Genomic DNA, 14,603 nt, shown 5'->3' with positions numbered 1-14,603 from the left:
ATTCAGTTTCTCTTTTGAATGCTAGAGGGATTCAATTTCAAACACAAACACACACAAGTTTTGCATTAACTTTCACCACTCGGAGGTGCTGCTGTGACACAGGCCACAATGTCAAATCTCTTCTTAGATTCTCTATGTGTGAGATTCAATCATTTTTCTACTGTTTTATCCTCCACATGGAGAAAGGCCGGGCGTCACGCCCTGAAAACAGAGACAGAGACCAACAACCACTGTTACTGCGCCACCATGTGGTCATTATGAAGTACCTGATGTTAAACAAAAGCAGCAGAATTAACACTCAACAACTCAACAGGGCTGTGGCAAAGTAACTTTTGGGCAACGTTCTTGGAACCTTTAGAGAATGTTCTCTGAAGGCTGCATGGAGGTTGTAACAAAATAACGTTCTGGGACCCTTTAGAGGACGTTCTCTAAAGGTTGCATGGAGGTTGTAACAACGTAACGTTCTGGGAACCTTGAGAGAATGTTCTCTAAAAGTTGCTTGAAGGCTGTGACGAAAGTGGTGAGAGGAACATTCTGGGAACCTTCAGATAACGTTCTATAAAAGTTGCATGGAGGTTATAACAATGCAACCTTCTTGGAACATTTAGAAAATGTTCTCTAAAGGTTGCATGAAGGTTGTGATAAAAGTGGTGAAAGGAACAGTCTGGGAACCTTTAGAGAATGTTCTATAAAAGTTGCATGGAGGTTGTAACAAAATAAGGTTCTGGGAACCATTAGAGAACGTTCTCTAAAGGTTGCTTGAAGGCTGTGACAAAAGTGGTGAAAGGAACATTCTGGCAACCTTTAGATAACGTTCTATAAAAGTTGTATGCAGGTTGTAATAAAATAACATTCTGGGAACCATTAGAGAACGTTCTCTAAAAGTTGCATGGAGGTTGAGATAAAAGCGGTAACAGGAACATTCTGGGAACCTTTAGACAACGTTCTATAAAAGTTGTATGCAGGTTGTAATAAAATAACATTCTGGGAACCATTAGAGAACGTTCTCTAAAAGTTGCATGGAGGTTGAGATAAAAGCGGTAACAGGAACATTCTGGGAACCTTTAGACAACTTTCTATAAAAGTTGTATGCAGGTTGTAATAAAATAACATTCTGGGAACTTTTAGAGAACGTTCTCATAACGTTGTATGAAGGTCATGACAAAAGTGGTTTCGGTGATGTTCTGGGAACCTTTAGAGAACATTCCCTCTGGAAACCTAATGTGCAACCAAAAAACTAACCTTAGGGGAACGTTAGGAAAACTTATCAACCATATCAACCACAGGAGAAACTAGAGCGGGAACCTTCAGGTAACGCTCCCAGAACGTCCTGGGAACCAAAACTTGCAGAGTCATGTTAGAGCAGCACATTCATATATAATCCAGGTGGACGTGGTCCTCACAGACACCACAGTGCAACGTGAGCGTGTGCAAACCTGCAGCTTTAATAATCTTCAGTACAGTACGATTTCAACAGCACCCGAACCCTCTGTACCCCAATAAATAGAAGTTCATATCGTCTAAGCTAATCGTTATAGTTTTCCTCAAAGGTTTCAACATTTATTGGTGGACGGTGATGTCATTTATTATTAATACAAAGACCGATAGTTGTTGTTGTTTGAATAAATCAAAGGATCAATTTAAAGACGCTTTGAATTGTCAGATTAATCGCTTAAGATTTAAATTTCAAGATTATATATATATTGTTTTGTTTTTTTGGAGGGGGGGGGGATATTTGAATAAATATTGAGCATTAAATTGTGCACCCCATAACCAGACACGATAAAACCAGCACAGTAATGAAGGCACTTCATTCTGTAAGAGAAGAGAAATCACAGTTGTTGGAACAAAAGGTCAGAACAACAAATAAAAACAGCCTGAATAACAACAACAACAAAAAAACAAAATTCTCAGGAGAGAAAAAAAAACAACAACTTCATTCTGTGTAGTTCTTTTTGGTAACTAAAATATCACTCGGTAGAATAGTAAAACCTAATCTCTCTGATAGAAAAATTACTTTATTTATTTATTTATGCATCTTCTTGGTCTTAGAAACATAGAGTATGTACATACAGGAATATTCTCTAATAGTATTTTCAGCAGGAGTTTCTGTACAAAGAGTCCAAAAGTCCAGAGATAAGATCTCTCTAAATTCTATTATAACCAGGAAATCCTCAGCGTGGGGGGGGGGGGGGGGGCTCCCGGAGTCGCCCGGACGACGGCGGCCAGGGAGCCGTGGTGACGAGGTGAGGATTTAGACTCAGAGCAGCAGGAGGCGCCGTCCGTCTGCTACCTGTTCCTCAGGCTCTGTAACAGATCGTAAATGTCCTCCTCTTTACTGAGGCCTTCGAACAAAGGAATCAGCTCCAGCAGCTCCGTGTCCGTCATGTCGTCGAACCAGGACTGCACCGGGACCTGAGGGGAAACCGCGAAAACAGAAGAGACCAGTTTTGATTCACACCATCGGATGCTAAAGTGTTAAAAACACGCGGCGCAAGTTGTGCGTAAATAACGAATGAGGCAAAAGGCATCAAAGGGAGGACGATGGAGCAACTTCTACACAGAAGAATGTTTTTTAAAACCATGTCATTAAAGCTGCAGTGTGTAACTTTTAAACTAGCGACGTGCACGTTGACGCATAGCGCGTTTCCGTGACGACTGAGTGATGTTTACGTGCCGTGGCAGCGGAGTCCAGGCACCATTTACCAGCATTAGGTCCTTTAGCGCCGTCAGCGCGCCTACAGTTGAACTGGAGCAGCGCTACAAATAACCACCGTACCCGTGTACCCGTGTACCGCGTACGTGTGCCTCTGTTTTTGAAGTTTAGCTTTACTTTGGCGACGCGGCAGGCGTCAACGCTGACGCCATTGTCATGTGTTTTGGCCGATCGCGACGAGAAGCTCCAAGGAAAAGCTACACAATTGGTTCCTACTGCAAAAAACCCCCCCAAAAATAAGCGCTGGACACGTTAACGTATGACGTGTTTCCATGACGACTGACTGGAAATTGACGCGCGTGACGTCATGTTTACGTGCCGTGGCAGCAGAGTCCAGGCGCCATTTACCGGTTAGCTACGTTAGCTGCGTTAGCTCCTTTAGCACTGTTAGCACACATACAGTCGGATTGGAGCGGCGCTACTAATAACCAGTGTACCTGTGTACTGCGTATGTGTGCCTCTGTTTTTAAAGTTTAGCGTTACTTAAGAGACTCATTTTAACAATCGGGAGTCACGTTAAACGTGGCGTCACGCGTGCCTTTTTCCGGTCAGTCGTCATGGAAACGCGGCATGCGTTAACGTTGACGCCGTTAGCGCCCAGTGCCTAATAAAGAAATGTCGACCTTGTCCCTCATTACATACAGCAGCGTTTCACATCTGCAGGTGGGAGTTTCGACTGATCGTGACGAGAAGCTCCAAGGAAAAGCTACAAAATTGGTTCCTGCTGCAAAAAAACAAAACAAAAACAGTGGCTGTTGAGCAGAACGAGCGTCTGTGACAGTGAAGACAAACGTGGATTAAGGCTTAATTGGTTCGGCTTCTCCTTGTCATCGAGAGCCTGGGTGAACTCGGACCGATCCGCCCGGCAATTAGATTTCTCTCTGCAGACAATGATGCTGCTTTTCCCTTAACCCTCTTACGATGACTGTCGTGATGATGATAATCAGGCCGCCCGGATTTATTTATGGCTGTAGAATTGTCCCAAAATGTTTAATGAGTGCGTTCTTCTGCCCCCTTTTTTTCCCCTCAAGATAACTTTAACTTTCAACATCTGACAGAACTGACGTGCTGTTGAATTTATGACAATTTATGTGAAATGGCAACGATCGAGGCCAGCTTAAAGCGATCCAGCAGCTTTTGCGATCCAAGCCTGTTCCTCAAAAACGAACGACCTACTAAGGACATTGTCCTTATCCAAAAAGGAACCGTGCTAAGCTAAGGTTCTACCTCTACCTCTCTGCAGCCTACAGTTGCAGTTTAATGTCATTTTTTTTTCATTTCTGTACAAGAATAAAAGATCATACAGAGGCCCAGGGAGTGTTCTGATAATTAATTAGCCAGACTTCCTCAGGGGGAGTAAAAGAAGTCAAACACTACAGTATTTAACAAAAAATATCCTTGTTGCCCTCATTTTTTTTTTTTTTTTTTAATGAGACTTTTTTTCTTCAGTGTCATGAATAAAGGAGTCAAAGTCATGAATGTTTGATCACTCACTGCATTCTCTGGGTGGAAGATGTAGGAGGCAGGCGAGTTGTCTATGATGATGACTTTACTGAGCTCTCGGCCCAGCCGGCTGAGGTCTTTGACGTAGTTTCCTCGGTGGAAAACACACGATTCCCTGAAGAGCCGGGCGCGAAAAACCCCCCACTGGTCGAGCAGGTCGGCCACAGGGTCGGCGTACTGAAAGCACGGGGGAATATATTGAATGAATCAACATGTCTACAGCCTTGTTGTTGTTTTTTTATAAAATAACCTGAGAGCTGACCTTTGCTAAGCTGGCTGTGAAGAGGACACACTCAAAGAGCTCCCCCATCTTCTGGAGGAACTCGTCCACGTGAGGCCTCTTCAGCACGTACACCTGGAAACAAAGACACAGGAATAGACGCAAAAAGTTAGGGGCCAATTCCAATTCCTATCTTAACCCTCAAGCTCAACCCTTAATCTTAACTGGCCCTCAAAACCAAGTGTTGAGGGTTATTTAGTCCCTTAGAAATGGAACACCCCTTAAATGCAGATACGTCTTCAGACTGCGGGGGGCAGAATAACGCGAAAGCTGCGTCGAGACTGTCAACTCCAAAAAAGAAGAAGAAGAAGAACACATACTAATTATGTTATATTTATCATTTGACAATTGTTATTGGGTGTTATGTCATTTTATCATATAGTTGTGTGTTTTAGTGTCGTTTTTAACGTGTTTGAGTGTATAACAAGAGTTGCAAACTAGCAATAGGGCTATGTACAGTACATGAGTTGCATTATTTGTTTATTTATTGGAACTATGCTAACTGTATTGTGCCCATTTAAATAAAATTCTGATGATAAATTCTGATGGGTTTAATCGGCATTCAGTGAACAATTACTAATATCAATCGTTGTTATTTCTTAAAAAAAATACGTCCGATTATTTAAAGCTGAAAAGACTTAGACACACACGTATCCACATTTTCAATGAAATCTTGTTGAGCTCTTGTTATTTCTAATCACTTTCATACTTTGATTATTTTAAATTTTGACATAATTTAAATTTGTTGTCAATGAAATCCTTCTATTGTTTAAATAAATTATGTTAAATAGGTCTCATATAAGTGGTTAGTAGTGGTTAGCATTCTTGTCTTTGCGGAAAAGAAGACCCGGGTTCCGGATCCTGTATGGATGGATGGGCCCTCTTTATCCAATCAGGAGCCAGAACTCCTCACAAATAAAGTAATTTCTTCATCTTCATCCTCGTCCTCGTCAGTGTGGGAGTGCGTCGGGGCGTAAGTCGCTGCCCCCCGAGTGCAAGTAATCAAGCATAGGCCATAGTAGATACAGAAAGCCTATCCTGGATTACTTGAACCCGGTTACAGCTCAAGTCCGACTTCTTCAAACGGCACAAAGAGCGTCTCTCGGTTTCTTTTCCGCGTCTTCCAAGACGACCTGACGCGGTCGCGTCACAGCTAGCTTGTAAACAACAAACTTCAAAGATGCAAAAAGGAATAAAACGAAAAGAAAGCAGCGAATTCAAGGTTCTGGCGCTGAGAGGCTTTGACGCGGGCTGTGAGATCATAGAGAATAAGAAATAAGAAAGAGCCGCGGACTTCACAGAAGCTCTTCTACATGAATATATATATATATATGTGTTATTTTTGGATTGAATGTGTGCTCCATATTTACCTGATGAACAGTCCCATCAATCTCCACAGGAACGATGAAGTCTGCATTGCTGATGGGCTGCGGGGACGTAAGGTAAGAGAAAAAAAAAAACAGAAGAAGAAGAAGGATTTAGAGTTGTTGATCGTTTTTGACAAGGAGGACAAAAGTAAAAGGCAGCGCTCTCCTCTGAGCTGCCTCAGGCTTTAAGAATAACGTGGTTCCCTCAGCATTTGATAAAAACCACAAGTGCACAAGACTCTGACATGACAGACGTGAACGTGGACAGAGGAGGGTTTTTCTCTTCTCTCTCTCTGTGTGTGACTTTAGTTATCTTTCATAAAAATAAGCAAAAGACGAGAGGGAGAGAGGGAAGGAAGACGGATGCCAGAGGGAGGAAGGAAGAGAGAGTGGAGAGCTGAGAAGATGAGGATGAAAGGATGAGGTGGGAGGCGTCGGAGGCGTCATCATCTCACAGAGCGCCGACAAGAGGAAGAGGTGACAGGGAAAATAATGTTTTAGTAGAAGCCTCGAAAACAACCTGATTGTTTCTGTATTTTATTATTTAAAGGTGCATTATGTAATAAATCTATAGCAACTGGCCATAAAAATCCTCCTAATATGTCACAGAGACTCAGGAATAATGTTCATATAACAAACTGAACTCACCAACAACAACAGTACAGACAAAATATTTGCATTAAAAAAAATATTTTGCAGACTGCAAATCATGTTTATGTTTTTAAAATCATGTTTTGGCATGTGGCGCCACCTACCGCCGTCTACCAATCATTGCAGTCAGTAGAGTCTCAGGTGCCGAGCAACCACGGGTTGCCAGTTACGTCAGAAAACGAAACCTAAAAGACCTCTGTATTTTGTATTTGAGTGTAGTAACCGTTTTTTTGGCCACATTCTTACATATGGAGCCTTTAAAGAAACCCCACAATAAAGCAGTGTATTCCTCAAAGTGTGATCTGTGGCCCACTGGTGGACATTGGTGGTATTGCAGACAGGAATATTAAAAAGGAAAATCTATAATTTACAAAATGATTTAAAACATATTTGCTCTGATCTAGGAAGGAAAGCATTAATAATATAAATTTCTGTGATATACTTTGAGTTTATTTTTTAGAATAATTAGGTCCTCACAGTTACGAGCAAAATGGGAATCATCAATTATTTTTCATCGACATTAAAATGATTATAAATATGAATATTTATGATGATTATTCATTCATAATATGGCAGAATAGTTTAATTTCAGTGTTATCTGCTTACATCAGTGTCTATATATCATTAATTTATGTTTCTCGTTACTGTTTTTAACTGACATTTATTTAGAGCAGAGAGCCGTAACTACAAATATGTTTGTCAAAATGTGTCATAAATTAAATTAGTTGAAATTTAAAATTAAATTTTACTTCCATGGAGAGATTATAGGCATTTAACATATAGCTATTAGCACATAAGTGTTTCTTTTTTTTAAATCCTGAGAACCGCTGCATAAATAAAGATAATGAATAATGATATAAAATGAATTAAGTCACACAGAGAGAGATGATAATTGATGAGACTGTGCATAAAGTGCATTATAAAGTCATTATTTCATGTCAATAAGTGAAGGAGTTATATTAAAGCTGACCATAATCCCAGAGTGTCTGTGCTTTCATGTCATTTCACTGACTCTCTCTTTCAAGAAAGTGCAATATTCAGCAAACGCGCGGAGCGTAGCGACGGCAACGAGCTGAAGCAGTGACCGTCAGGAGGAAAAAAAAGACTTCTGCTGATTCACTCCATCATTTCAAAGACTGAGCACTAAACAGCTGCTCGGTTGTGGAAGAGAGAGAAACGGTGACGTAAAACGATAAGAACGACCCGAACGTCCGTTTAATGAATCTCCGCTGAACCAAACTTGACCTCAACTCAATTGATGGAGGGATTTTCTTGGTGGGGGTTACAGTCGGCTGCTGTTCTCCACCGTTACATCTGCTCTTATTGTCCAAAGCAGAATCTCAACTTCCATTTATAGTCACTGGGATCAATATTTGGCCTAAATTAGTCTCTAAATGAGTGATTGAGAACATTAACTACTCAGGAAAATGTTTATTGAGAATATTAAGTAAGAAGTAGCTGACAGATTCGCCCCCTTGTGGCTGCTGAGTAAATATCCACTTCCTATTTGGCTTCGGGAGGAACACATTTTTTAATAATAGCACCTGAAGTTAGCTATGCAAATGTTATGGTAGATATACGGTGTCATACGGTTAGTTATTTATTTTACCCTACTAACATTTCTGTATTGTGTGTGGTATGAAAGCACGGCCTGGAGGGGCAGGCCCCTGCAACAGACAAAGGGAGGTGAGAGGGGAGTTCCTTAGGTATAAAAGTTTAGCTCTGCCGTGCTCTGGGTCTTTTTTCATCTTTCCACAACATCACTTAATTTGATTATTTTATCAATGAATCAATGACATTTTTATTGGCTCATCTTTTGTTTTATATAACGCTCCGAAGATCCAAAGAGATGTGGTTCACCACCAGAGAGAGAGAACGCGCAAATACTCACAGCTCCGCTGACCTCGACGTCGTTAATTTTGAACTGTAACGCCGTCTGTGAGCCACGGTCTTATCAAACAATCAGTGTTTGACCTCTCTAATGCTCTTAAATCCCAAAAACCATGTGTGTGTGTGTGTGTGTGTGTGTGTGTGTGTGTGAGAAAAGTCTTCTCATGAGAGTGGAGGCAGTGAACAGCAGCTCAAACATCCATACACAAGTGGCTATAAATCGTGTGTTTACATCACTATTTATATAACGCCGTGCATATATATATATATATATATATATATATATATATATATATATATATATATATTCATCATATATAAGTATATTCCCTCTGCTTCTCTTACGCACACACTGGAGTTAATCCCGGAGCGAGAGCTGGAATTATCTCCTCATATATGTGACATGTTACGCAACGTTTTTCTATTTTCAGTCAAATCTGTGTATCGTCTGTTCGAGCTGACACTCGTGTGTGTGTTTTTTTTTAATAATTGTTCAGAGCCGAGGTTAAATTAATGTCTGTGGGTTACATTTTATATATTTTTTTACAGATTTTTGCATAATTACTGCAACAGGAACAGGAAGTTGTGCAGTGTGGATGTTTCCCTGTACTCCTGATCTCTATTTGTTGCACAAGCTCAGCTGAATCCATTTAATCCACTGCATAAAAAAGGGAACTCCTGTGTGTGTGTGTGTGTGTGTGTGTGTGTGTGTGTGTGTGTGTGTGTTTTGTCAGAACAAATTCAGGGTTTTCTCTGAAAATCATCCCACAGACGTTCAAGGAAACAGGGCTCAGAGGTGGACACACCCAGAATGTGAAGCGTGTGTGTGTGTGTGTTTGTGCCCGGCGCTGCTGCTACGTGACTGTAAAGGGTGGATCGAGTACAGTGTGTGTACAATTTTTTCACTTTTCCTCATCCCTTTGCTTTTCCCACTCATTCCAAAAAAACCACAATTCAAATCTTAGAATCTGAACTTAAGCAGTTCTTCAAGATGATGTTTTGCTTCATTAGGACCAGGTTTGACTTCATGGTTTGAGAAAACTCAAGTATATAACGTATCAATAAAATTGAAAGAGAGAAACAGAAAATAAAACAGCTTGATTTCTGAGATTAAAGTCAGAATTCTGAGGGAAAAAATGCATAATTCTGACTTTAATCTCAGAAATCTGTCTTTAATCTCAGAATTCTGTCTTTAATCTTAAACTTCTGACTTTAATCTCAGAATTCTGATTTCTTCTTTAATCTCAGAATTCTGACTTTAATATGAAACTTCTGACTTTAATCTCAGAATTCTGATTTCTTCTTTAATCTCAGAATTCTGACTATAATCCGAGACTTCTCACTTTTTCTTTAATCTCAAAATTCTGACTTTTTATTTAATCTCAAAATTCTGACTTTTTATTTAATCTCAGAATTCTGACTTTATTTTGAGATTTCTGACTTTAATTTCATAATTATGACTTCAATCTCATTTTCTTTACTCTCAGAATTCCTTCTTTAATCTCAGAATTCGGACTTAATCTGAAACTTCTGACTTTAATCTCATAATTCTGTTTTTAATCTCAGAATTCTGACATTTTCTTCAATCAGAACTCTGAGAAAAATACTTTTTATCTAATCTCAGAATTACCTCTTTATTCTCAGAATTCTGACATTAATCTGAGAATTCTGACTTTAATCTCACACCTGTCGTCCACGCTGCCACATCTAAATGTACTTCTCTTGTATCACGCATTAAACAGAGAGTTAAAAACCTTCTAGAAACATCTTTTTCCCTCCGTTTTTAAAATGCCAGTATATGTGAGAGATTATCACGGGTCATCAGTCATCAGTATGTGTTTAATTTAGTATGACTTTAACCTGACATATATTTATAATAACCCTAACCTTTAAAAACACTTATGGTTATATGGTTATACTGTTATACTGGATCCTGGTTTTCAAAAAGACAAACTCCAAACACGCTGATCAGCTGCACATCAATGCACAGCTACTGTAGTCGTGTCCCGGTTGCCATGCCGACGCCTTATTATAGCGACAGTTCTGCCTCTTGCCTTCTTCCTGGTCTACAGGACCTTCGTTTTCCTACAGAAGCCACGAGATTACGTAAAACTTCAAAGACGCTGTCGGAGCTCGGCGTCATCTCGTGTTTAATGTCATTACAACATTTTTTTTATTTTTTTTTTACCCATCCTCTGGATTTGTTTCTGTTTAATCCCATTATCCCTCAGAGGATGTGGAATTACACAAGTGAAACAAGAACACAACATGAGCGCGATTGTGTGTGTGTGTGTGTGTGTGTGTGTGTGGTGCAGTACCTTGAAGGAGCTGTGTACCAGTGTTTCGTCAAGGTCGATCACCACGCAGCTCTTGCCGTAGTCTTCTATACTGACCTCAGGCAGCAGGAACTTGGCCGGAGGCTGCGGAGACAACACACACACACACACACACACGTCACAATCACACAAAAACACACACACACACACACTGAAGTCAACTGAGAGATGTATCAGTACAACGATGATGTGATAAAATCCCTACGCTCACTCTCTCTGATAACGTGGCTGACAACAGATGCACAAAAGGAGTTTCAGATTTGATTCGTCAATTATGGGAATTTTTCCGTTATATTAAATGAATGAGTACAAAAATATAAATTTTGATTGAGGGATCCTTTATAAATTCTACTCTATGGGAGGTTTGTTTATAATATGTGGTTGATGTGAGTACTACAGGGTTCCCACACAAATTCAAGGACTTTTTATGGACTTTCCAGGGAGCAATTCCCTCAATTTCAAGGACCGAATGTGCTGATTCGGTCCTTGAATCAGCACAAGGACCGAATCAGCTTATTTTATTATTTTATTGATTGATTCGCAGCACGCGCTGCATCTGGACAAGCGATTGTCCTTGAAATCTTGGTCAAAGTCAGTCTTTTCTGTCGTTTTCTCACTTTGGTTGAGACAGAAACGATGGACTTTTCATTTCCCGGGCGTCACATTATTAGCTTGCTCTTTTTGAACTTTACTCGCTCATTATTCTGCACGGAATCTCGCGTCGACGGCGGACAGAGAGACAGTGGACAGTGTAATGGTAAATTTAATTTCTCAACTGCCCATCGCCCTATACCTGCCGAACACAGAATACCAGGTCCTTTGTGTATAGTGTATTGTATATTGTGTATTGCGGTGAAAACACCGCCTGGAATGGCAGACTCTTTGTCTATTGGAGGAATGCGAAAGGGGAGTTGCATAGAAGATTGAAAACACTTGTCGACCGCTAGTAATTATGACTGGGTGCTGTGGACACTGTGTGCGTGGTCGACGTGAGATTCCTTGCAGAACAATGAGCGAGTAAAGTTAAGAAGGAGCTAACCATGTTACGCCTGGGAAATCAACCAAAGTGAGAAAATGACAGAAAAGACCGACTTTGACCGAGTTGTCCTGCGTTAACTTATTTCTTGGAGAAAGTTCAAGCACTTCCTGTGTCTTTTTAGGGCCATTTTCAAGAGTTTTCAAGATAACATAGCGTAACATACACACACATCTCTACAGAGGTGAAAGCAAGGACTTTGTCTCTTAAACACACGAACACCAGTGTTCTGCTCAGTCTGCTCAAACCATTTATTGCACGTCTTTGTTTTTAGTGTTGACCGAGGTATTAATCATGTGTGTGACGGTGGGACGACGTGCTGATGCATCACCGCGCGAGAGCAAGGACACACGGGGCCCTGCGACGGCGTCCTGACAAGACACGTGATGGATGTTTGATTTACACATGAACGCAAAGACGGACGGACGGAGACCTTGACCTTTGCAACACAGAAGCTGCACAAAATGCTCCTCCTTAAAGACATAATATGTAAGATTTCTGCATTTAAATTAGGTCAGTAGATTGATAACAGATTATTAATCTACGACTAAATTAACCGTCAACCACTTAAATAGTTAATAATCAATTCATTGGTTTGACTGATTTTTAGCTTCTTAAATAGTTTTGTTTCTCAACATAAATTGAACTTTTCTGACATTTTATGGACCCAATGACTAAATTAAATTATGTATTTATATATACATAAACATACATATAAATAATAATAATAAAATAATAAAAATAATTTCCATTAACATTGTGAATATGTTTTAAAATTGTTGTTTTTTTCATTATTGTGAATGGAGAGGAGCCTTCTACAGGTACAGTACTGTATCTGTAATATATGGAGTAAACAAATTTTTTTTAAACAATATTATCAAAAATAATGTTATAAAAACATGTGACAAAAAACAACAACAACAAAAACCTGAGGTTGTGGAACGACTGGAAAGATAAAGGCTCCTCCTTGTGGCATCTTTAACCCTTTAACGCCTCAAAATATCAGTATAAATAGTGCATTAAGAATTTAAAATGAAGGGAAAAAAACACTGTAGTTACCTACATTTGAAATTTGAACAGTATAAAACACATTTAAAGGTGCCATATGTAAGAATGTGGCCATAAACTGTTACTACATTCAAATTCAAAATACAGAGGTCTTTTACGTTTCGTTTTCTGACGTAACTGGCAACCCGTGGTTGCTCGGCAAGCGAGACTCTACTGACTGCAACTGATTGGTAGATGGCAGTAGGTGGCGCCACATGCCAAAACATGATTTCAAAACATAAATATGATTTGCAGTCTGCAAAATATTTTTTGTAACGCAAATATTTTGTCTGTACTGTTGTTGTTGGTGAGTTCAGTTTGTTATATGAACATTATTCCTGAGTCTCTGTGACACGATAGGAGGATTTTATGGCCAGTTGCTTTAGATTTATTACATAATGCACCTTTAGGATAACATTTGTTTAGAGTTTTTGTCGCAATTACCGTAATTACTGTAATAACCACATGTTGGATTTGTGTGTGTGTGTGTGTGTGTGTGAGTGGAGGATAAACGGCACAAATCGATGCTGCGATGTCAGAGAGGACACCATAGAGAAGCAAAGTAAAGCTGGACACATGCAGCCAGAAACATGAAAGATAATAATACATACACTGGGGATGATCTGGACCTGGTCACACTGGACAGAGGAGAGAGAGAGAGAGAGAAAAAAAGAGGGGGAAAGAGATTGAAAGGGACGGTGTGGAAAAGAGACAGGAAAAGCAGAAACACAAACAGTGATCAATCGCTGCAGGGAAGAACATCAATATTTGAATCAAGGAGGAAGAGGAGGAGGAGACACAGAGGGAACAGGGGTTCATTCAGCATAGCAGGGAAAGACAGTGAGAACAAAAACACAAACAGCTGCCATAGTAACAAATACAGCGGGGGCCAGAGCTCCAGTGCACTGCTGAGAGCAGAGAGTTCAGGCAAAGAGCCCAAGAAAAAACCTCCTCTCCATAACAAGGCTTTTTATGGCAAGGTTCGCTGGGTTCACTGCGACTCAACGGGAGCTGGATTCTGCCTCCGTCGACCACATGTGGAAGAACATTCCTGCTCTAAATGACAGGCGTCTACAAGTAAACACCAGAGGAAATCTCAGAATTTTGAGTTCGGACTTTATTCTCAGAATTCTGACTTCCTTTAATCCCAGGATTCTGACTTTAACTTTAATCTAATCATTCTGACTTTAATCTCATAATTCACATGTTTTTCCTTTGATATCAGAAATCTGACTTTAATCTGAGACTTCTGGCTTTATTCTCATATTCTGATTTTTTCTTTAATCTCAGAATTATGACTTCATTTTTATAATTCGGACTTTCTTTAATCTCAGAATTCTGACTTTTACTTCAAACTCATAATTCTGACTTCAATCTCATAATTCAGATTTCTTTTCTTTAATCTCAGAAATCTGACCCTTAATCTGAGGCTTCTGACTTTAATCTCAGAATTCAGATTTTTTTTTTCTTTAAGCTCATAATTCTGACTTTAATCTGAGATTTCTGACTTTAATCTGAGATTTCTGACTTTAATCTGATATTTCTGACTTTAACCTGAGATTTCTGACTTTAATCTCAGAATTCTGACTTTATTCTCATAATTTTTTGAATTGTGACTTTAATCTCAATTTTTAATTCTGACTTTAATCTCATAATTCTGACTTTAATCTCATAATTCTGACTTTAATCTCAGAATTCAGACTTTAATCTCACACCTGTCGCCCACGCTGCCACATCCAAATGTACTTCCTGCTGAGTCATTTCAAAGACACCTGTG

At 39.7% G+C, this 14,603-nt stretch overlaps 1 protein-coding gene across 2 annotated transcripts in view; it reads right to left on the bottom strand.

Moving 5' to 3' along the window:
• Positions 1-1,432: 1,432 nt before the first annotated feature.
• ctdspla (CTD (carboxy-terminal domain, RNA polymerase II, polypeptide A) small phosphatase-like a) overlaps positions 1,433-14,603 on the bottom strand; it is a 33,131-nt gene continuing 19,960 nt past the window's right edge. Inside the window, exons 3-8 of one of the 2 annotated variants that reach the window (XM_083901664.1) lie at positions 13,438-13,464; positions 10,726-10,827; positions 5,870-5,926; positions 4,482-4,574; positions 4,211-4,396; positions 1,433-2,415 (exon numbers count right to left, since the gene is read on the bottom strand). In XM_083901664.1, the coding sequence (XP_083757790.1) occupies positions 2,290-2,415; positions 4,211-4,396; positions 4,482-4,574; positions 5,870-5,926; positions 10,726-10,827; positions 13,438-13,464 (591 nt within the window). In that variant the 3' untranslated portion in view covers positions 1,433-2,289. The remainder of the gene's footprint in view (positions 2,416-4,210; positions 4,397-4,481; positions 4,575-5,869; positions 5,927-10,725; positions 10,828-13,437; positions 13,465-14,603) is intronic. The other variant, XM_083901665.1, reaches the window with a different exon arrangement.

The sequence above is a fragment of the Microchirus variegatus genome (genome assembly GCF_963457635.1).
Source record: "Microchirus variegatus genome assembly, chromosome: 15".
Classification (NCBI taxonomy): domain Eukaryota; kingdom Metazoa; phylum Chordata; class Actinopteri; order Pleuronectiformes; family Soleidae; genus Microchirus; species Microchirus variegatus.
This window is presented reverse-complemented; position numbering and strand designations above follow the sequence as displayed.